Source organism: Dromaius novaehollandiae, chromosome 1 (genome assembly GCF_036370855.1).
Source record: "Dromaius novaehollandiae isolate bDroNov1 chromosome 1, bDroNov1.hap1, whole genome shotgun sequence".
Taxonomy (NCBI): domain Eukaryota; kingdom Metazoa; phylum Chordata; class Aves; order Casuariiformes; family Dromaiidae; genus Dromaius; species Dromaius novaehollandiae.
Window position 1 is genome coordinate 116,945,162 of NC_088098.1, and position 14,170 is coordinate 116,959,331.

At 37.2% G+C, this 14,170-nt stretch overlaps 1 protein-coding gene across 7 annotated transcripts in view; it reads right to left on the reverse strand.

The window, feature by feature from the left end:
• The window catches only part of SYNJ1 (synaptojanin 1), a 69,654-nt gene that overhangs the window by 51,375 nt on the left and 4,109 nt on the right, over nt 1–14,170 (reverse strand). For all 7 annotated transcript variants that reach the window (XM_064524234.1, XM_064524238.1, XM_064524251.1 and 4 more), the window contains exons 3-5: nt 4,428–4,514; nt 3,765–4,032; nt 1,097–1,322 (exon numbers count right to left, since the gene is read on the reverse strand). In XM_064524234.1, coding sequence (XP_064380304.1) covers nt 1,097–1,322; nt 3,765–4,032; nt 4,428–4,514 — 581 coding nt within the window. The remainder of the gene's footprint in view (nt 1–1,096; nt 1,323–3,764; nt 4,033–4,427; nt 4,515–14,170) is intronic.

A 14,170-nucleotide genomic window follows, 5' to 3' on the forward strand; every position in this document is an offset into this window, starting at 1 on the left:
GACCATCTGCTTCTTATATCACAAGCCCCAGGACAGTTAAATTGTAAATAGAAATTATCCAAAATGTTGATATTAGTGACACAGCTTGAGAAATGGAAGACTGAAGGAGACAAGAAAGAAGTGAGCTGATCGTGTGAAGGGATTAACAGGGCCTATGCCTGAGACGTACACAAAAGGGACCAATGCGCAGAAAATAACAATGCAGCCTACCCAGAACGTATGCACAGATTTTGTTTACCAGAATCCAAAATACAGCTGCCTATTAGGTATACAGGAAAAGAAACTTTAAGGGGGATGATACGTCACAGGCATCTAATAACGTTAGCCTGACAGGAAACTTGGATAGAGAAACCATAACGACAGTGTGCTGTCTAGACTCCTGAAATTTTATGTATACAAGCAGCCCCCTACCTGGATAAGCTGCCCTACTGAAGGCAACTAGGCTTTGCACAGAGTCAATTAGTCATCCAACCATACCTACTTGCAAGAATACAGCTGCAGGAACAACATCTTGATAACAATGTTATGGTAAGAAGTGAGCAAAGAAAGGGCAGCAAAGAACAATTAATAGCTTCTTGCATTTCTGTATAGTAAGGGCAAGGATATACAATCAAATGCAGCGGAATTGCACTGGCTTTAAAAACTACCTTTCAGCTTAGCCATATTAAGTAACCATAGGAATGCTCTTAGCTTGCCCCAACTGCAAGGCAATATGCATCAGCCAAAATCTCTTTTGCTTATGTTTCTAAGGTCTTTTACTTACAATAAGCTTAGGCTAAAAGGAGTACGCAGTCACCTACAGCTCAGGCTAAAAACAAAAACAGTCACCTACAGCATTTCAGCTGATAGATATCAACTTGTTAAGCTACTATAACTCAGACCCATTTGTGCCCTTATCCTAAGTAACACGGCAAACCAAGATGATCAAATTACATAACCTACTTACATTCTTTATTTAGCAGCAAAGAAACTATTCCAATATATGTTGGTTATGGATAAGACCTGTGACCTGTTGATTTAGGGCAAAAAACTATCCGCACACTCCTGTTTATATTAAGTTTATCAGCCAAGCAATGTGAACTCTAGTGTAACATACCTGCTCTGTTTCAACAAAATTAGCAACATGACCATCATCATTTGTTCCCCGGACATTAAACCTGGTCCCAGCCCGTTCACAGCTTAGTCGTGAAATAAGACAAGCCTTTGCCTGCTTGTGAGCTGCATAAATTGTCCTTATCTCCACTCCTCCACACATGAGACGTAGTAACCAGTCATCACAACTCACACCATAGTGCTTCAGATGTAAATGCAGTGATTGGTTCCTGTCAGGAAAAACAAACAAAAAAATTATTTGAAGGAAATAAAGCACAGCTTATCAAGCTAGCTGCTAACTTCTTATACCCACTACTACAAATAAGAAAAGGAAAATATCCACATCATGGTGTGTTTTATGACAAAACTCTTATTTAAACATATTTAAAATAGCATAGTTTACAAGAAAATAGGATAGTTTGCATAGTGAGAATATGGGGTGTAGCAATGAATTTTAATGATCTTAAAAAAAAAAAAAAACCATATGGACTCTTGTTCTTTACCCAGCAAAAAGCAATACTCCAAGTTTGTTTATATTTTTCCACTCAGTCTTGCTTTCAGAAGCCAAAGATTACACACTCTAGGAAAATAAAGCCAGAATTCCAATTATGGGGTTACTTCTTGTGATGGACAGGCTCAATTTCACAACACGCCAACTGAAAAGAAATCTAGAAAAAAAATTCTTGCGAAGACACACTGATTTTTTTACTATTACATGTCACCAAAACGTATTGGTGACTCCTCTTGCACAGACAAGCTTCCAGGAATGCATTCATAACCAACTGATTTTCAATTTTCTGTAAATATCAGCTTCATGGTTAAGTGCTGGTACACTACATACTTCATATAAACTATTCTAATACCAATCACTGCTCAAATGAAAGAAAGATCCATAAACTGGATATACCTGTGTATTAAGTTGCACCAATTAACACTGTAGTAAGTAAGAAAGATTAAAGTTTGGGTTTCATGAGATTTTTTTAAACTCACTCTACTTCTTGCTTGGCTTCTGATCTTCCATGGAAACATTCATTTATTTAAACAGGAAGTAAAGTTTTCTGTATAGCAAAGAAAAGCAAACTCCAGCAAGACACCTGGTTTTATCACTGTCCACAGAATTCTATCATAACTGCAAATAGCATATTTAATCTAACAGTTGAAGGTATTAATTTTGATCTTGGCCTATTCATTCTAAACTTCTGATTTAAAAAAAAAATGCATCTGCAACTTACCAAACACCTCATCTGCTTTAAATATATTCATTAATGAAATTTTAAATCCTGTGGATCAAGTATGCATTAATTTTACAGAAAAGTGCACAGATACATTACCATCCGAGACTGAGAAAGCAAACAGTATTCTTCCCTGGGCAATCTGAGAATGGGACTTTTCTACAGAAAAAGCCCAAGCAAGATTACTGAAATGCCTAAGCTGAATACTTTCTGTTATTGACATTTAGTGTTTACATGTCTCCATCTTGGAATCTGGGACACTTCATCTACCTCCTCCATCTACTGTGTGTTAGGACTGATCCTTTCTGAACAAAAGCCAGGTAACTTAAAGTTTTAGGACATGGGACAAAACGTAAGGCCCAGCTGATCTGAATATGATCAGCAGGCATCATCACTTTAAGCCTTGAAATAGATCCATCAATGGAGTCCGGTCTTTTTCCAGAGGCAAAGAGAGAGGCAAATAGTTAAGTTTTTAGCCAGAACTCCTCCAAATTCACATCACAGCAGAAGTGTCTCTGAAGACCAGAGCTTCTTTTCTGTCTTGATATACATACTAAGTCTTCTATAGCAATCTAAGCCTACTCCCTATCTGATCAAAATAGTGGCAAACAGTCAACGCATATGTATACCAGAGCAGTTTTGGTGTCCTGTATATTGAACAGCAGAGAGGGACACTGGTAGCTTTTCACCTGTTCAAGGAACATACTCTCAAGCCTTCAAACCTTCCCAAGGGTCACAGACAAATACTAGGTTTTTAACAAAGGCTGACAACATAGGAGCAGGATTTGTTCACCTTTCCTAAATGACAGTATGCATTAACTATGCTGCCTATTGGCGAAACAGTAGTATTTCTTTTACCAAGAATTCTCTGTGTGAAAAGCTATACTTTATTCAAAAATATTTTGTAAAGAGATAGTGTAATTACCTGTGCAATAAAACTTTAAGTCTTTTGATATGTTAGAGAACCTATTTGAAAATTACATATAAACACCACACTGTTTCAGAATCCAGAATGCTCAGATGATTAAAATTTCCTTTACAACTGCAATACTACACTAATTTCTTTTAAAAATTCCACACATTTTATGCAGAATTAAGAGACACAAAAGCTGAAATACAACATTATGATGACTGTTCAGATCAAAGTATATCACGAGCAGTAAAAGTCTGTTTCTTCCAATAAAGAAACTCCAAGTGGTCCTGAAAATGTTATACAATTACAATCAATTTTTTTCTTAGATAAAATAAGCCTTAGATCAAATCCTTAGACAAAATAATCCTTGGAGTTATAAAAATGCAATTCTAGCTAATCAACATTTGTGGGACTATGATGTACATTTAACAGCTGATGAAGACAAGGATCAAAACTTGCCATAGATTAGTTTGCACAGGCACATAATATTTTATATCATGTCTGATAAAAACACATCATGAACTCACCAGAAAAACCTATTGTCAGTGGTGTGCTCTTGCATGCTGCGGTGAGCATTGAGACTAAGATCTAAACTGACACCAGTTGCAGACCATGCAAAATAAAAGTTTCCCGAGTTCAAAACTTTGCGCACTTCTGAAATACGATCTTCATCTGCTGGATCAGTTCGTAATGATATGAATTCGGTAGAAGTAACTCGAAAAACTTCAGAATCTTGAATCTTTCCCACAGACATACATCCAGTTACTAGAACCAGATAATGTAACAATGTGTCTCCTGTAAAACCAGAAAAGGCACAGGTAACAGAGTAAATCTTGGTGGAGTTGATGTATTTATATTCTTAAATGCCCACGACCTGACCCCAATTTGGCCAAAATAGGTGCAAACAAAACAAACACCAAGAAGCCATTTTCAAATGCTACAAAAGTAAGGAAATACAAATAGAAGAAACCCTGCTGAAAATAATGGAGATTGTGAAAATGGAAGTTATTTTTGTCTACGCCCACATTTCTGGCAGTGCTCCAAACTTGCAAGTTACTCTACAAAGATGAAAAATAAAAATAAGAAAGGAACACAGTTCCTGTCTGAAGATTCTATGCTGTGCAGTTTTATAGGAGCACCAGTATTTTCTTTCACAATTTAAAAATTAAAATTTTAAACAGTTTACTCACCAAGGTTTAGTCTTAGTACACCCAAGAGCCCATATGCATCCATTACTTTGGAGTAGGTACTCTTGATTGTATCTTTCTCTGCGGATGCTATGAGAGAAAAGAGAGCAGCTTGTGATGGAAAAGACTGTACACTATATCAGGAAAAATGAGCCCACTCTAAACTGAAAATCAAAGAGACTACAATAGTGCTGATGTGAAATTCCTGGAAAGAAACCAAAACGTATTAACATACATAATTTTATAATGGAAAAGGAATATTTGATTTTATGACAAAGTAGCATCATGCTTCTTGCATGGACTTGCAAAAACCCTAAGTGGTATTAAAGCAGAAAATTGGCATCTTTAACCTCATCATCTCCTAATATGCAAAGCACCTAAAACACAGGTACATTATTTCCATGAGAATGCTCTTCTGTAATTAGTTAAAATTAGAGTATTGTTAGATGCTGTTTTGTTCCAAAAAAAATTATCCTTTTTCTCCAAGAATAAAACCATGAAGTAGCAGTACTACTTCCAAATATCTGAACTGCATTATCACACTGGTAGTTTAACCAGTTTCAGGTATATTCCAAGCAAAGCAAAACTTTTGCATAGCTGCAAGACAGCAGTATTTAAAAGCCATGTCTTAGACAAAGGAAAACACAATTCTCATAAACATTTTTGAAAATGTTTAAATTAGTAATATTTTAGAAAAAAATAATTATATCTACCATTATTTATGCAGCAGGGGGATCAATTTTCATGTACACTTTAAAACTTTCATCTGCCCTTAAAACATCAGGTGAACAAGCCAGACTGCAGAACCAGTTGACAGGGATGCTGCAGAGCAGAAACAGGATCCCACTTGCCCTGAGCTTTTGTTCATGACTGCAACTGCAACTGAAGCACAAAGACTGACAATTCCAGCTGTGCCACTAGATCCACTGGAATAGAGATTTCTGGGTCACTAAAGATCAGCGTGTTCTCCCTCTACGATAACCTATTAGTTAATTTTCACTTCGATACTAAAAAATAAATTAACAACTTGACATAAAGAAAAGTGTAAATCGAAACACCTATTACTCTGGCATTCCGCTGTGCTCTATTTCGCATTAACTATATCCTCTGGGGAAACTGCTATTGTGCAACTTTCTAATGAGTATTCCCTAAGCTCAGCATAGTTCTAGCTCTGCACAAGTCTATCCCTTCTGTTCAAATGTTTTCCAGTTCTATTACTGAAGTGGATCAAAGCCTTCAATACAGATGAAGCAATTACTTAACTTCAGCCTGAAATCTAAGCTCAGCCAATGTTTTATTAAATGCACTTTTAAAAAGCTTCTTTAACTATTTACGCTGATATACTGTATTCCTGCAATCCAGAAGCTGAAGATAAAAAAAAATGATAGCAGCATGATTCTTCCCAAAGTCATCATCCATGCTAAGTGCTATGAATCACAGCTAATCTAAACACATTATTAACAGATAGTGATTTTGTCAGCATTGCCAAACCATGTTCTTCCTAACTAGATCACTATTAGCCTGGAAAGAACAACTTCCAAACATCAAAACCTGGTTCTTCCGATCAATCTTCCCAGTAAGCATTTAACGTCAACATGTTTCTCTAAACTCAGCTCTCTGTAACCAGAAAACTGCCATGTTCTGCTTTCACATTCCAATACATTAATGGAAGATGAGATTTTGTTTCAAACTAACGTATTTTTGCAGGATTTTTCTTAAGGGTGCCTGGCAGCATTTAATGACATTTCAAAACAACAGCTTTTCTGTCTTCTGTCGATTTATTTTATTTGTTCCATTGCACAGAATGCCTGTTATTCTTGCTAAGCCTTAATAAGTAAATGCCCAAAATAAATTAATTAGCTCGGTGTTTGCAGATTCAGATCTGCAAAAAAGGCTACTGCTAGTAAAGCAGCAAAAAGTGGGGAAAACAAATGAAAAATTGAAATATAAAACTTACTATGGCTAGTCAAGTTTTGTTCTTTTAACCAAACACCAACCAAAAGCATCCAGGTTTCCCGTCATGTGATTCAATTCCATTATGTCTAATACAGTGTGGACTTGGATCAAAGCTTTTCCGCAGTTAGAGCGTGAGTATTTTCTCTTATGTGGACTGCCTCGTGCTAACCTACACTTTTCCCAGCTCATTTGGTGGCCAAACTCCCCAGGAGAAAATGACAAATGTTCCACCCCCTAGAAAGTTCAGTTAATCAGCCTTGCCTCTGGCCCGTCCTCATCTAGCCCAGATTTCTGCCACAGCCTTCTCAGAAATCAATTCTTGGTGCAAGGTACATCTAAACAGCCCCGTAGCAGGGCAGCTGGACGTGGAGGAGCTTGTTCATTTGACCTCTACAACCTAGCTGTAACATGCTCATACCACCCCCCATGAGGTACATCAATAGTTAATTTCATAGTACAAGTTCTCCTTCGTTGAGGACACCCGTTTGAACCTGGTAGTCAGTGTTCATGAAACATGCAAGAATTTTGAGATGTTTACTCTCAGGCAGTGATGACTGACACTGGCCAATGTAAAAAACTGTTGAAAGGATAAAAAAAATCTGTATCAGACAAGCCTCTTTTCCTTAAGAAACTGAGCTAAAAAGAAAGTGGCAACGAAACTAGCACCAACAGCAGAAAAGACAGCAGCTGACACTCATTTATGATAAATTCTACAGCACTGCATTGCTCTCTTTGTTATCACAGAAACACAAGACCCACACCATGCAGCAGTTTTCTGGGTTGTTAACTGCATCAGTACTCCAGTTGCTTTCAGGATAACGCATGCTAAAGGACTTCTTGTGACCAGAAGTGCTACAGCATGGAGGAAAACTATTCGTGTTTTGTGACAACCAAGATGAAATCAGGACCAGGACACACCTACACTGCACTCCTTCCCCAGTTTTCTTCTGTTTGAACTGTCAGGGGCTCCCTGGGGCTGGTATTGGCAGGGGTCCTGGTGCCAGCAGGGCACCCAGTGAGGCCAGCCCCAGCCCTGGGCATCACGCACCTCCATGGGCCAGGGCTAGGGGGGCCTGTGGCAGGCTGAAGCCCAGCACCGCTGTGGCATCGTGGGGCAGGGACTGACAGCCCCAGCCTGGGCTGAAATGGGCGGCTGGGGCTGGGGAAGGCCTGGGGGTGGGCAGGCACAGCGAGGACTGGCAGTGCCCCCAGGGCCTGGACACAAACAGGCAGTAATACTATTAGAAGAACATACAAGTGGCTGTAGTGGTTTAGACCAGAATTTCAGTATTTTGTTAACAGTGGTGAAAATGCAAAAAAAAAAAAAAAAAAAAAAAACCCAAGACAAACAAAAAAACCAACAAAAAATCCCACCTGAGGAAGAGCACAAAAGCAGGGTAGCTTCCAAACATTTACAAGTCAAGAACTTCCTGAGCCAGTATCTCCATAACTACTAGCCACAGGAATTCTTTCCATTTACAGATGATAAAAGAAAAGCAATCCTCCAGCGAGAGCAGATTCAGAGTGAAATCTATTACTGACTGCCACTGCACATGAAATTTCCCATTTCTAGAGTTACCAAAAACCTAATGAAAAGCTACTTCATTAAAAATCGACATCTGCCACCTTAGCCTTCATGCCAGCGCCTACTGTACAGAGACCTGTTTTCCCCTCATAAAAACTGAAGTGGCATAATGGTGCTCACACTGCTTAAATTTGTGGGTTTCCATATCACTCAGTACCAAACAGTATACAAAATAATGTGCTCTGGAACTGTTCAGATGCTCCTCATAAGTATTACATTTAAGGGTTCCTTCTCTACTGATAAATTAAGTTCATCTCAGTTCCACAAAGATATATTCTCTCTCTGACTTCATTCAGCATGCACACAAAGTCATCAGATAAAGCTGGATACGCAAGAGGGCCTGAAATTACAAAAATATGTGGCTGAGACCAAACTCTACAACATCTTGTATCTACTGCATGCAAAGCCAACTTCCAGTTTCCTCTGTGACCAGCTGAAGTTATCAACTTGATGAACTGCAGCTTAGAAAAGTTAAACCACAGCAAGGCTAAGGTAACCCAGACAGGAGAAGAGAGACCATTTCCAAGTCCATTTCCTCTATAACAGTCTTAGCAAATGGCAACATCTCTTCTCAGAACAGTAGGTTGGTCTGTAGCCGTGTGAATACTTTTGACTTTGATTTATGAACTTCATATCTCAAAAAAAATGAAGCTAAGTACACACTCAGAAAAACACGAAGTCCCAGGAATTAATCAACCTACTTCTCCTAGAAAAACAGACTTTTCTGTTTATTCATTTTTAAGTAGTTGGAAGTAAGGAGATAAAATTGAGGCTGTCTGAAAAAGTATAAAACTGTGTCACTCACTAGGAAGAATGAGTTAAGATGCACTTCTGAAGAAAGCAATTAGAAGCTGGGATGACAACTTTCATACAGAACATTGGAACTAACAGGTTTAAAATTAAAATGTATAGAAGCCCATAGTAAGGGCACTAACCAGTAGACGTAACGCAAGCATACATGTGTCTGTGTATAAAGTTGTACACAAAATATTATGAGGCAGTATTTCTTCTATTATGTTCTGTCAGTTGAGACATCAAGCAGAAAGGAAACTAAAAGCAGCTTCAGCCACTACATCTAATTAGATTCAAGTCAATTCATTTCTAAAACAGAAATAATGATTAGCTATTTAGTAGTACCAAAAAAAAAAAAACCCCACAGCATTTTTAATGCATTCTTGTTGAAACTCAACAGTCCTCATTTGTGGCATCAAGAGAAGAAGAAGAAAGTAACTTCAAGTCAATCTTTATTAAAAATTAATAGGTTATAGTATTTGAAAATTGTAATGTCTCACTGTTCCAAGTTAAATCACTGACTCATATGTAAACGGTGACTGATTAAACTATATTTAAAGGATTATGTGAGCCCTTCTGCTGTTACACAAGTGAAAGCCCATTAAAAATCCTATTTTCACAACAATTTGTTTAAAATGTATTCTGCTTAATTTCCAATTAAAAGTGAGCTTTACAATTTTTACAAGAATTATAAAAGTAAGATCACATTAAAAGTTATCATTTAGGCTTTCTACAACTCCATTCCCTTCTTGGTAGATTCACAGGTGCCATGATGACACATGATGAGCTAGTAGCAACAATTCCCAGCTACAACGTGGGACACTGAGATGGGAAGAGTATAAGACATACTCCTGAAATTGTGTGTAGTTCCTTCAGAAACAAGACTATTCTCATATAAGCTAGAAGAGAAAAAAAAATCATACTACTGACACTTTCAAAAGTTTAAATCTAAATGTTTTATGAATTATTTTACACAGCTTGTTTTTGAGCTTTAAAGACTGAGGTCTTCGAGCTTTTTCTCAAATTCAGAAAGTTAAGAAACTTCCTGTTTTTAAATTAAAGCCAACACTTTAATATTACAACATAGGTGAGACACTAAAATCAATTATGAGAGTGGAGTCACCACTTAAATTTAGGAATCAACCAACCAAAGGACCATCTCTGAGTTACTTGCAATGTATTTTTTTGTTTAATGATGTGAAGCTACAGATGCATAGAAAACTGGGAGACAGCTATTTAAATTTGTCATAATTCATCTGATTTTTACTTTGCATTTTTTCATTCTATTTGCACAGCTTGGATTATGAGATATTATTCACTCTACAGAGACATTTAGATGTTACCACAATCTACAGACATCTTAAGAATGAGGAGAGGAATCCCTAAATAGCAAATCACATCTACTGAAAAAAAAATCAGGTTTTGCTTCCAGATGATAGCAATTACATTTAAATACTACACATCAGTAAAATTAGTGTTTGGAACAAAAAAAGTAGCAGATGAGCAAATAAAAGGTATAGTTACTTCGATGCACTTTTTCAACACTATGCAAATTTACTATCATTACTTTACAAAATGTATATTTTAACTAATATCATTGAAGAGGGGACAAAAAACAAACCAAGAAATAAAAGCGTTAAATACAGCTGATCTACAAAACAGCCTAGGAATACCTGTTTTGCATCAAATTTGTTTTTTTTTGGCCCAGTTATACGTTTGCAGTTGAAAACAAAAATCAATAGCACTAGTAACCCACAAAGATCTTTTTCTAATACTGAATACTTAATTAAAGTACAAAAAATACTTTGCAGGAAAAAGCCTACTGCCGCAATATTGTCTATACAAATCAGTTCTATGCAGATTAATTTGCAAAACTGTGCACAATTATATAACTTCAAATTAAACAGGAGATAGCATGCATAAATGCTACCAAACCATCTCAAAATTAGGAACGATAATTAGTTTTTCGACAATGAATGGCTGTGTAATTCCAGAAATATTGTAAACTGGGCTTCTTAGCAGACATATGATTAGCAAAAGCTATTTTTCACAGGATATCTAATAAGGCTAAAACAAGACCTTTACTATCACTCTTGTGCCAGCATAGGAAGGAAAATTTACTGACTTCAAAAGGGACTGCATAAAGAAAATATGTTCCTACTGAAATCCCTTCTTAAACTCATACAAAGGGCAGGGATATAGATATAGAATGGCCTTTACTACTGCTGTAAAGCTGGTCTGCCTAAGAGTCTGATGGATGTTTTTGCTTTCTGCTGTGAGCAACCTTCCTTCTAATGTTTCCAGAACTGTGGACCAAATTCTTCTAGATCCATCGTGCCATTCAAAGAGGTTATACTCCTCTCAGATAAAGATTATTGCCTCCACCAATCTCCTGGAAAAATTCTTACTGTAACCACCACCTCAACTTTTCAAAATGTGCTAGGCTAGCATATGTCATCTTCTACTTTGTCTGAAATGCTTGGGAAGTGATCAGCTGAACTTCCTCACAGCAGACTTGGAAAAAAAAAAAAAGTAAATTCTGGAAGAATTTGGGGAAAGGCACTTGATGACAGGACAGACAACAACAACTTCCTCCTCCAACATGGATGCTCTCAGTGGCCACCATAGATGTTGCTTCCCTGGGGCTTCTGAGGTATCTTAAAGATACTGTTTAAAGGGAAGGCATAGTCCAGAAAACGAAACTTTGTCAAAACAGTAATAACCAAGGGAGGGTGAAATTGCTGCTTGCCCTTGCATCCTAGTCCTTTCATGTTGGTATATGTGATTAGCTTCAGATGACTGAAATATTTCATCATAATACATTCACAATTTTTTTCTACCACAGCCTGTATTTGACCTTTCCTCTTTCACATAAAATCTCTTTCCAGAGGATAGATTACCACTTGAAGAGTTTTAACTCTTAATATTGTTGTACTTTTCTACAGAGATGTATATAAACAGGAAAGCATTTATAAGTCCATCACAAAAAAATGCCATGTAGTGCAGTTTATTTTTGAGGGATTTTTTTTTTTTGGGGGGGGGGGGAGGGGAATCTTCTCCCCCTGTTAAGGGGATGCAGTTCCACGCAAAACTCAGGATAAACATTATTTCAGCAAAGACTTCACACAGTGGTGGGTTAGTAGTGGTTCCAGCAAGCAGCATTGAAGAAAAGAATTCTTGTTGCAAATACACCTTCCTTAATGATGTACATAGAGCACGTGCTCTGCAAATATATCTGTTGGTACGTTTCTTTTTTGGGAATCTAGCTTTCCTACAACATCATATTAAGTTAAAGCCTCTTGCAAAATGATGATATCCAGTCTCACGGTTTGGATAAATGTAGCATATCTGCCAGCTTTTTTTTCCAGAATGCAGTGCTAAAGAATTTTCATTTTAAAATAATTTATTTATTCATAAGTGGAGTATGCATGGGTGATAGAGTAGCGTTGCTAAAACTGACTACAGTTCCAGGGTATCTGCTGCACATATGTGTTATTATCCAGTTGTCTCCTAACAGCTCTTACTTTATCTAGCTCTACAGAAAGCTCAAGGTGGGCACCGTGCCTCTTCCTGTTCACACCTGCTCTCTTCTCAGCTTTGACACAAGATTGAAGTCTAAGGATGTGCACAAAGCTCCAGCTCTCTTCACTAAGGCCCCACTGTTTTGCCAGATGACAGAACCTTCTCCTTTACTCACTGCAGGGGACAGAAGTAAAGGCAGCTTCCCACTCGTTTCATTATGACTCACTGGAGAGGTGCAGGGAGAGAGAACACCCTCCTGTTCAGTCAATGAACTGTTTGAAGGTAGAGATACCTCACTATCAACTCCTGTTTCAAAACAAATATACTGTATACTTTATATGCTAAATAAAAATATAGATCTGTGATATCCTGCAACTATACTATAAACAAAGAAGCAATAAAGTGGCTGACATTTGAAACTAAATGCTTTTACAAGGCCTTGAGGAGAAGCATTTTGGCAAGATCCCTTCAGACTTCAGTATCTTGGCTAACCCAATACTGAGCTGATAAAAGCAGTAATAAATATACAAAGGCAAGTGAAGTACTTCAGATAAGCAAGCAGAATAGAAAACACTTCCAACAGAAGAACAGCTTGGACTGCTTCCATTTTAACACTGAATGGTTACACAACAATAACTACTATGAACTATCCCTTCTACCCTCTTCCTTCCTTCCATTCTACTTTGTTGACTTGGATAACAAATTCAGTGCAAAACCAATATGCACTGAACAGCACACAGTATATGATCTGTATAGGATTTCATACAGAGACTCAATTAAAACCTCTGAATCATCCTGCAATGCTTCATTGAAAGTAGAGAGGATGAAGGTTAATACCGTTATCCTTCCCTCCGCAAAGTGACAGATGGACTTCCTTCAAGATGACATTTAAAGGATCAGTAAGCCTTCAGCAGTCCTTTCTCTTAGTCTGGTTCAAATTCAAATTTCTGTACATGCATACCCCAAAAGATGTAGTTCACTAAGGCTCTCAGAACTGAACCATATGAATTACTTTTAATGCTAAAGTGTATTTCATTAGTTTACGCAATGTGTTACACATTCTACATACACCTAAAAGTTATGATTGTGCATAAGGCTAAACACCTTCATTTTATCTTCAGTATTTATTAAAATCTTTTGAAAATTGCTTAACAGCTTGAGATGAGTATTGCCAGATTTTTTTGAGCCTAAAAAGCATTACCATGATCAGCAAAAAATATAGCACGTCTTTAATAGTCTGCAGTGATACCACAAGGAATTTGAACATACTTGATCTCACCACCTCTCTATCTATTCAGACAAATTTTACAGACATTTTGGGAATTTTCCCAAAGGGACAGTCTTTCATTAACTTTGGCTTTGAAGTTAGGTTTGTACAAATATCCAGAGGTTTCCAAGGCTTGTCTAGAATCTTCTGACAGGTTTCTGTGACGTGACTAAACAGATGGAGAAGTAGCAGTTTACAAAACATCCCCAAGCTCTAATAATTCTGCTCCTTTAAATACGTATTAAAAGGAATATATTTCAGGAGCTAACAGCAAGTAGAAGAAAAACTTCTGAGCAAGAGGACTCTATCCTTCTTCTGTCAGTTCAAGGTGACTTGAGAGTGATGATTGATCTTTCAACCATAACAAAAGAAAAAAAACCCACATGATTCAGTGCCTAAAAAGTTTATGTGCAAACGAGAAATTAAAGCAAACGAGCACAAGTTAATATGCATCAGGAAAATGAGCCCATTTACCAGATGGAAAGAGAGATGCAGTTTACAAGTGAAGGTTACTGAAAACAATATTCAGGAAAATTACTTATAGCTAAGTATGAATATTTACCAAGTTGTAACATGCCAATTAAAATACCAAGGACAAATACGCTATTACTAGTATAGGAGAGA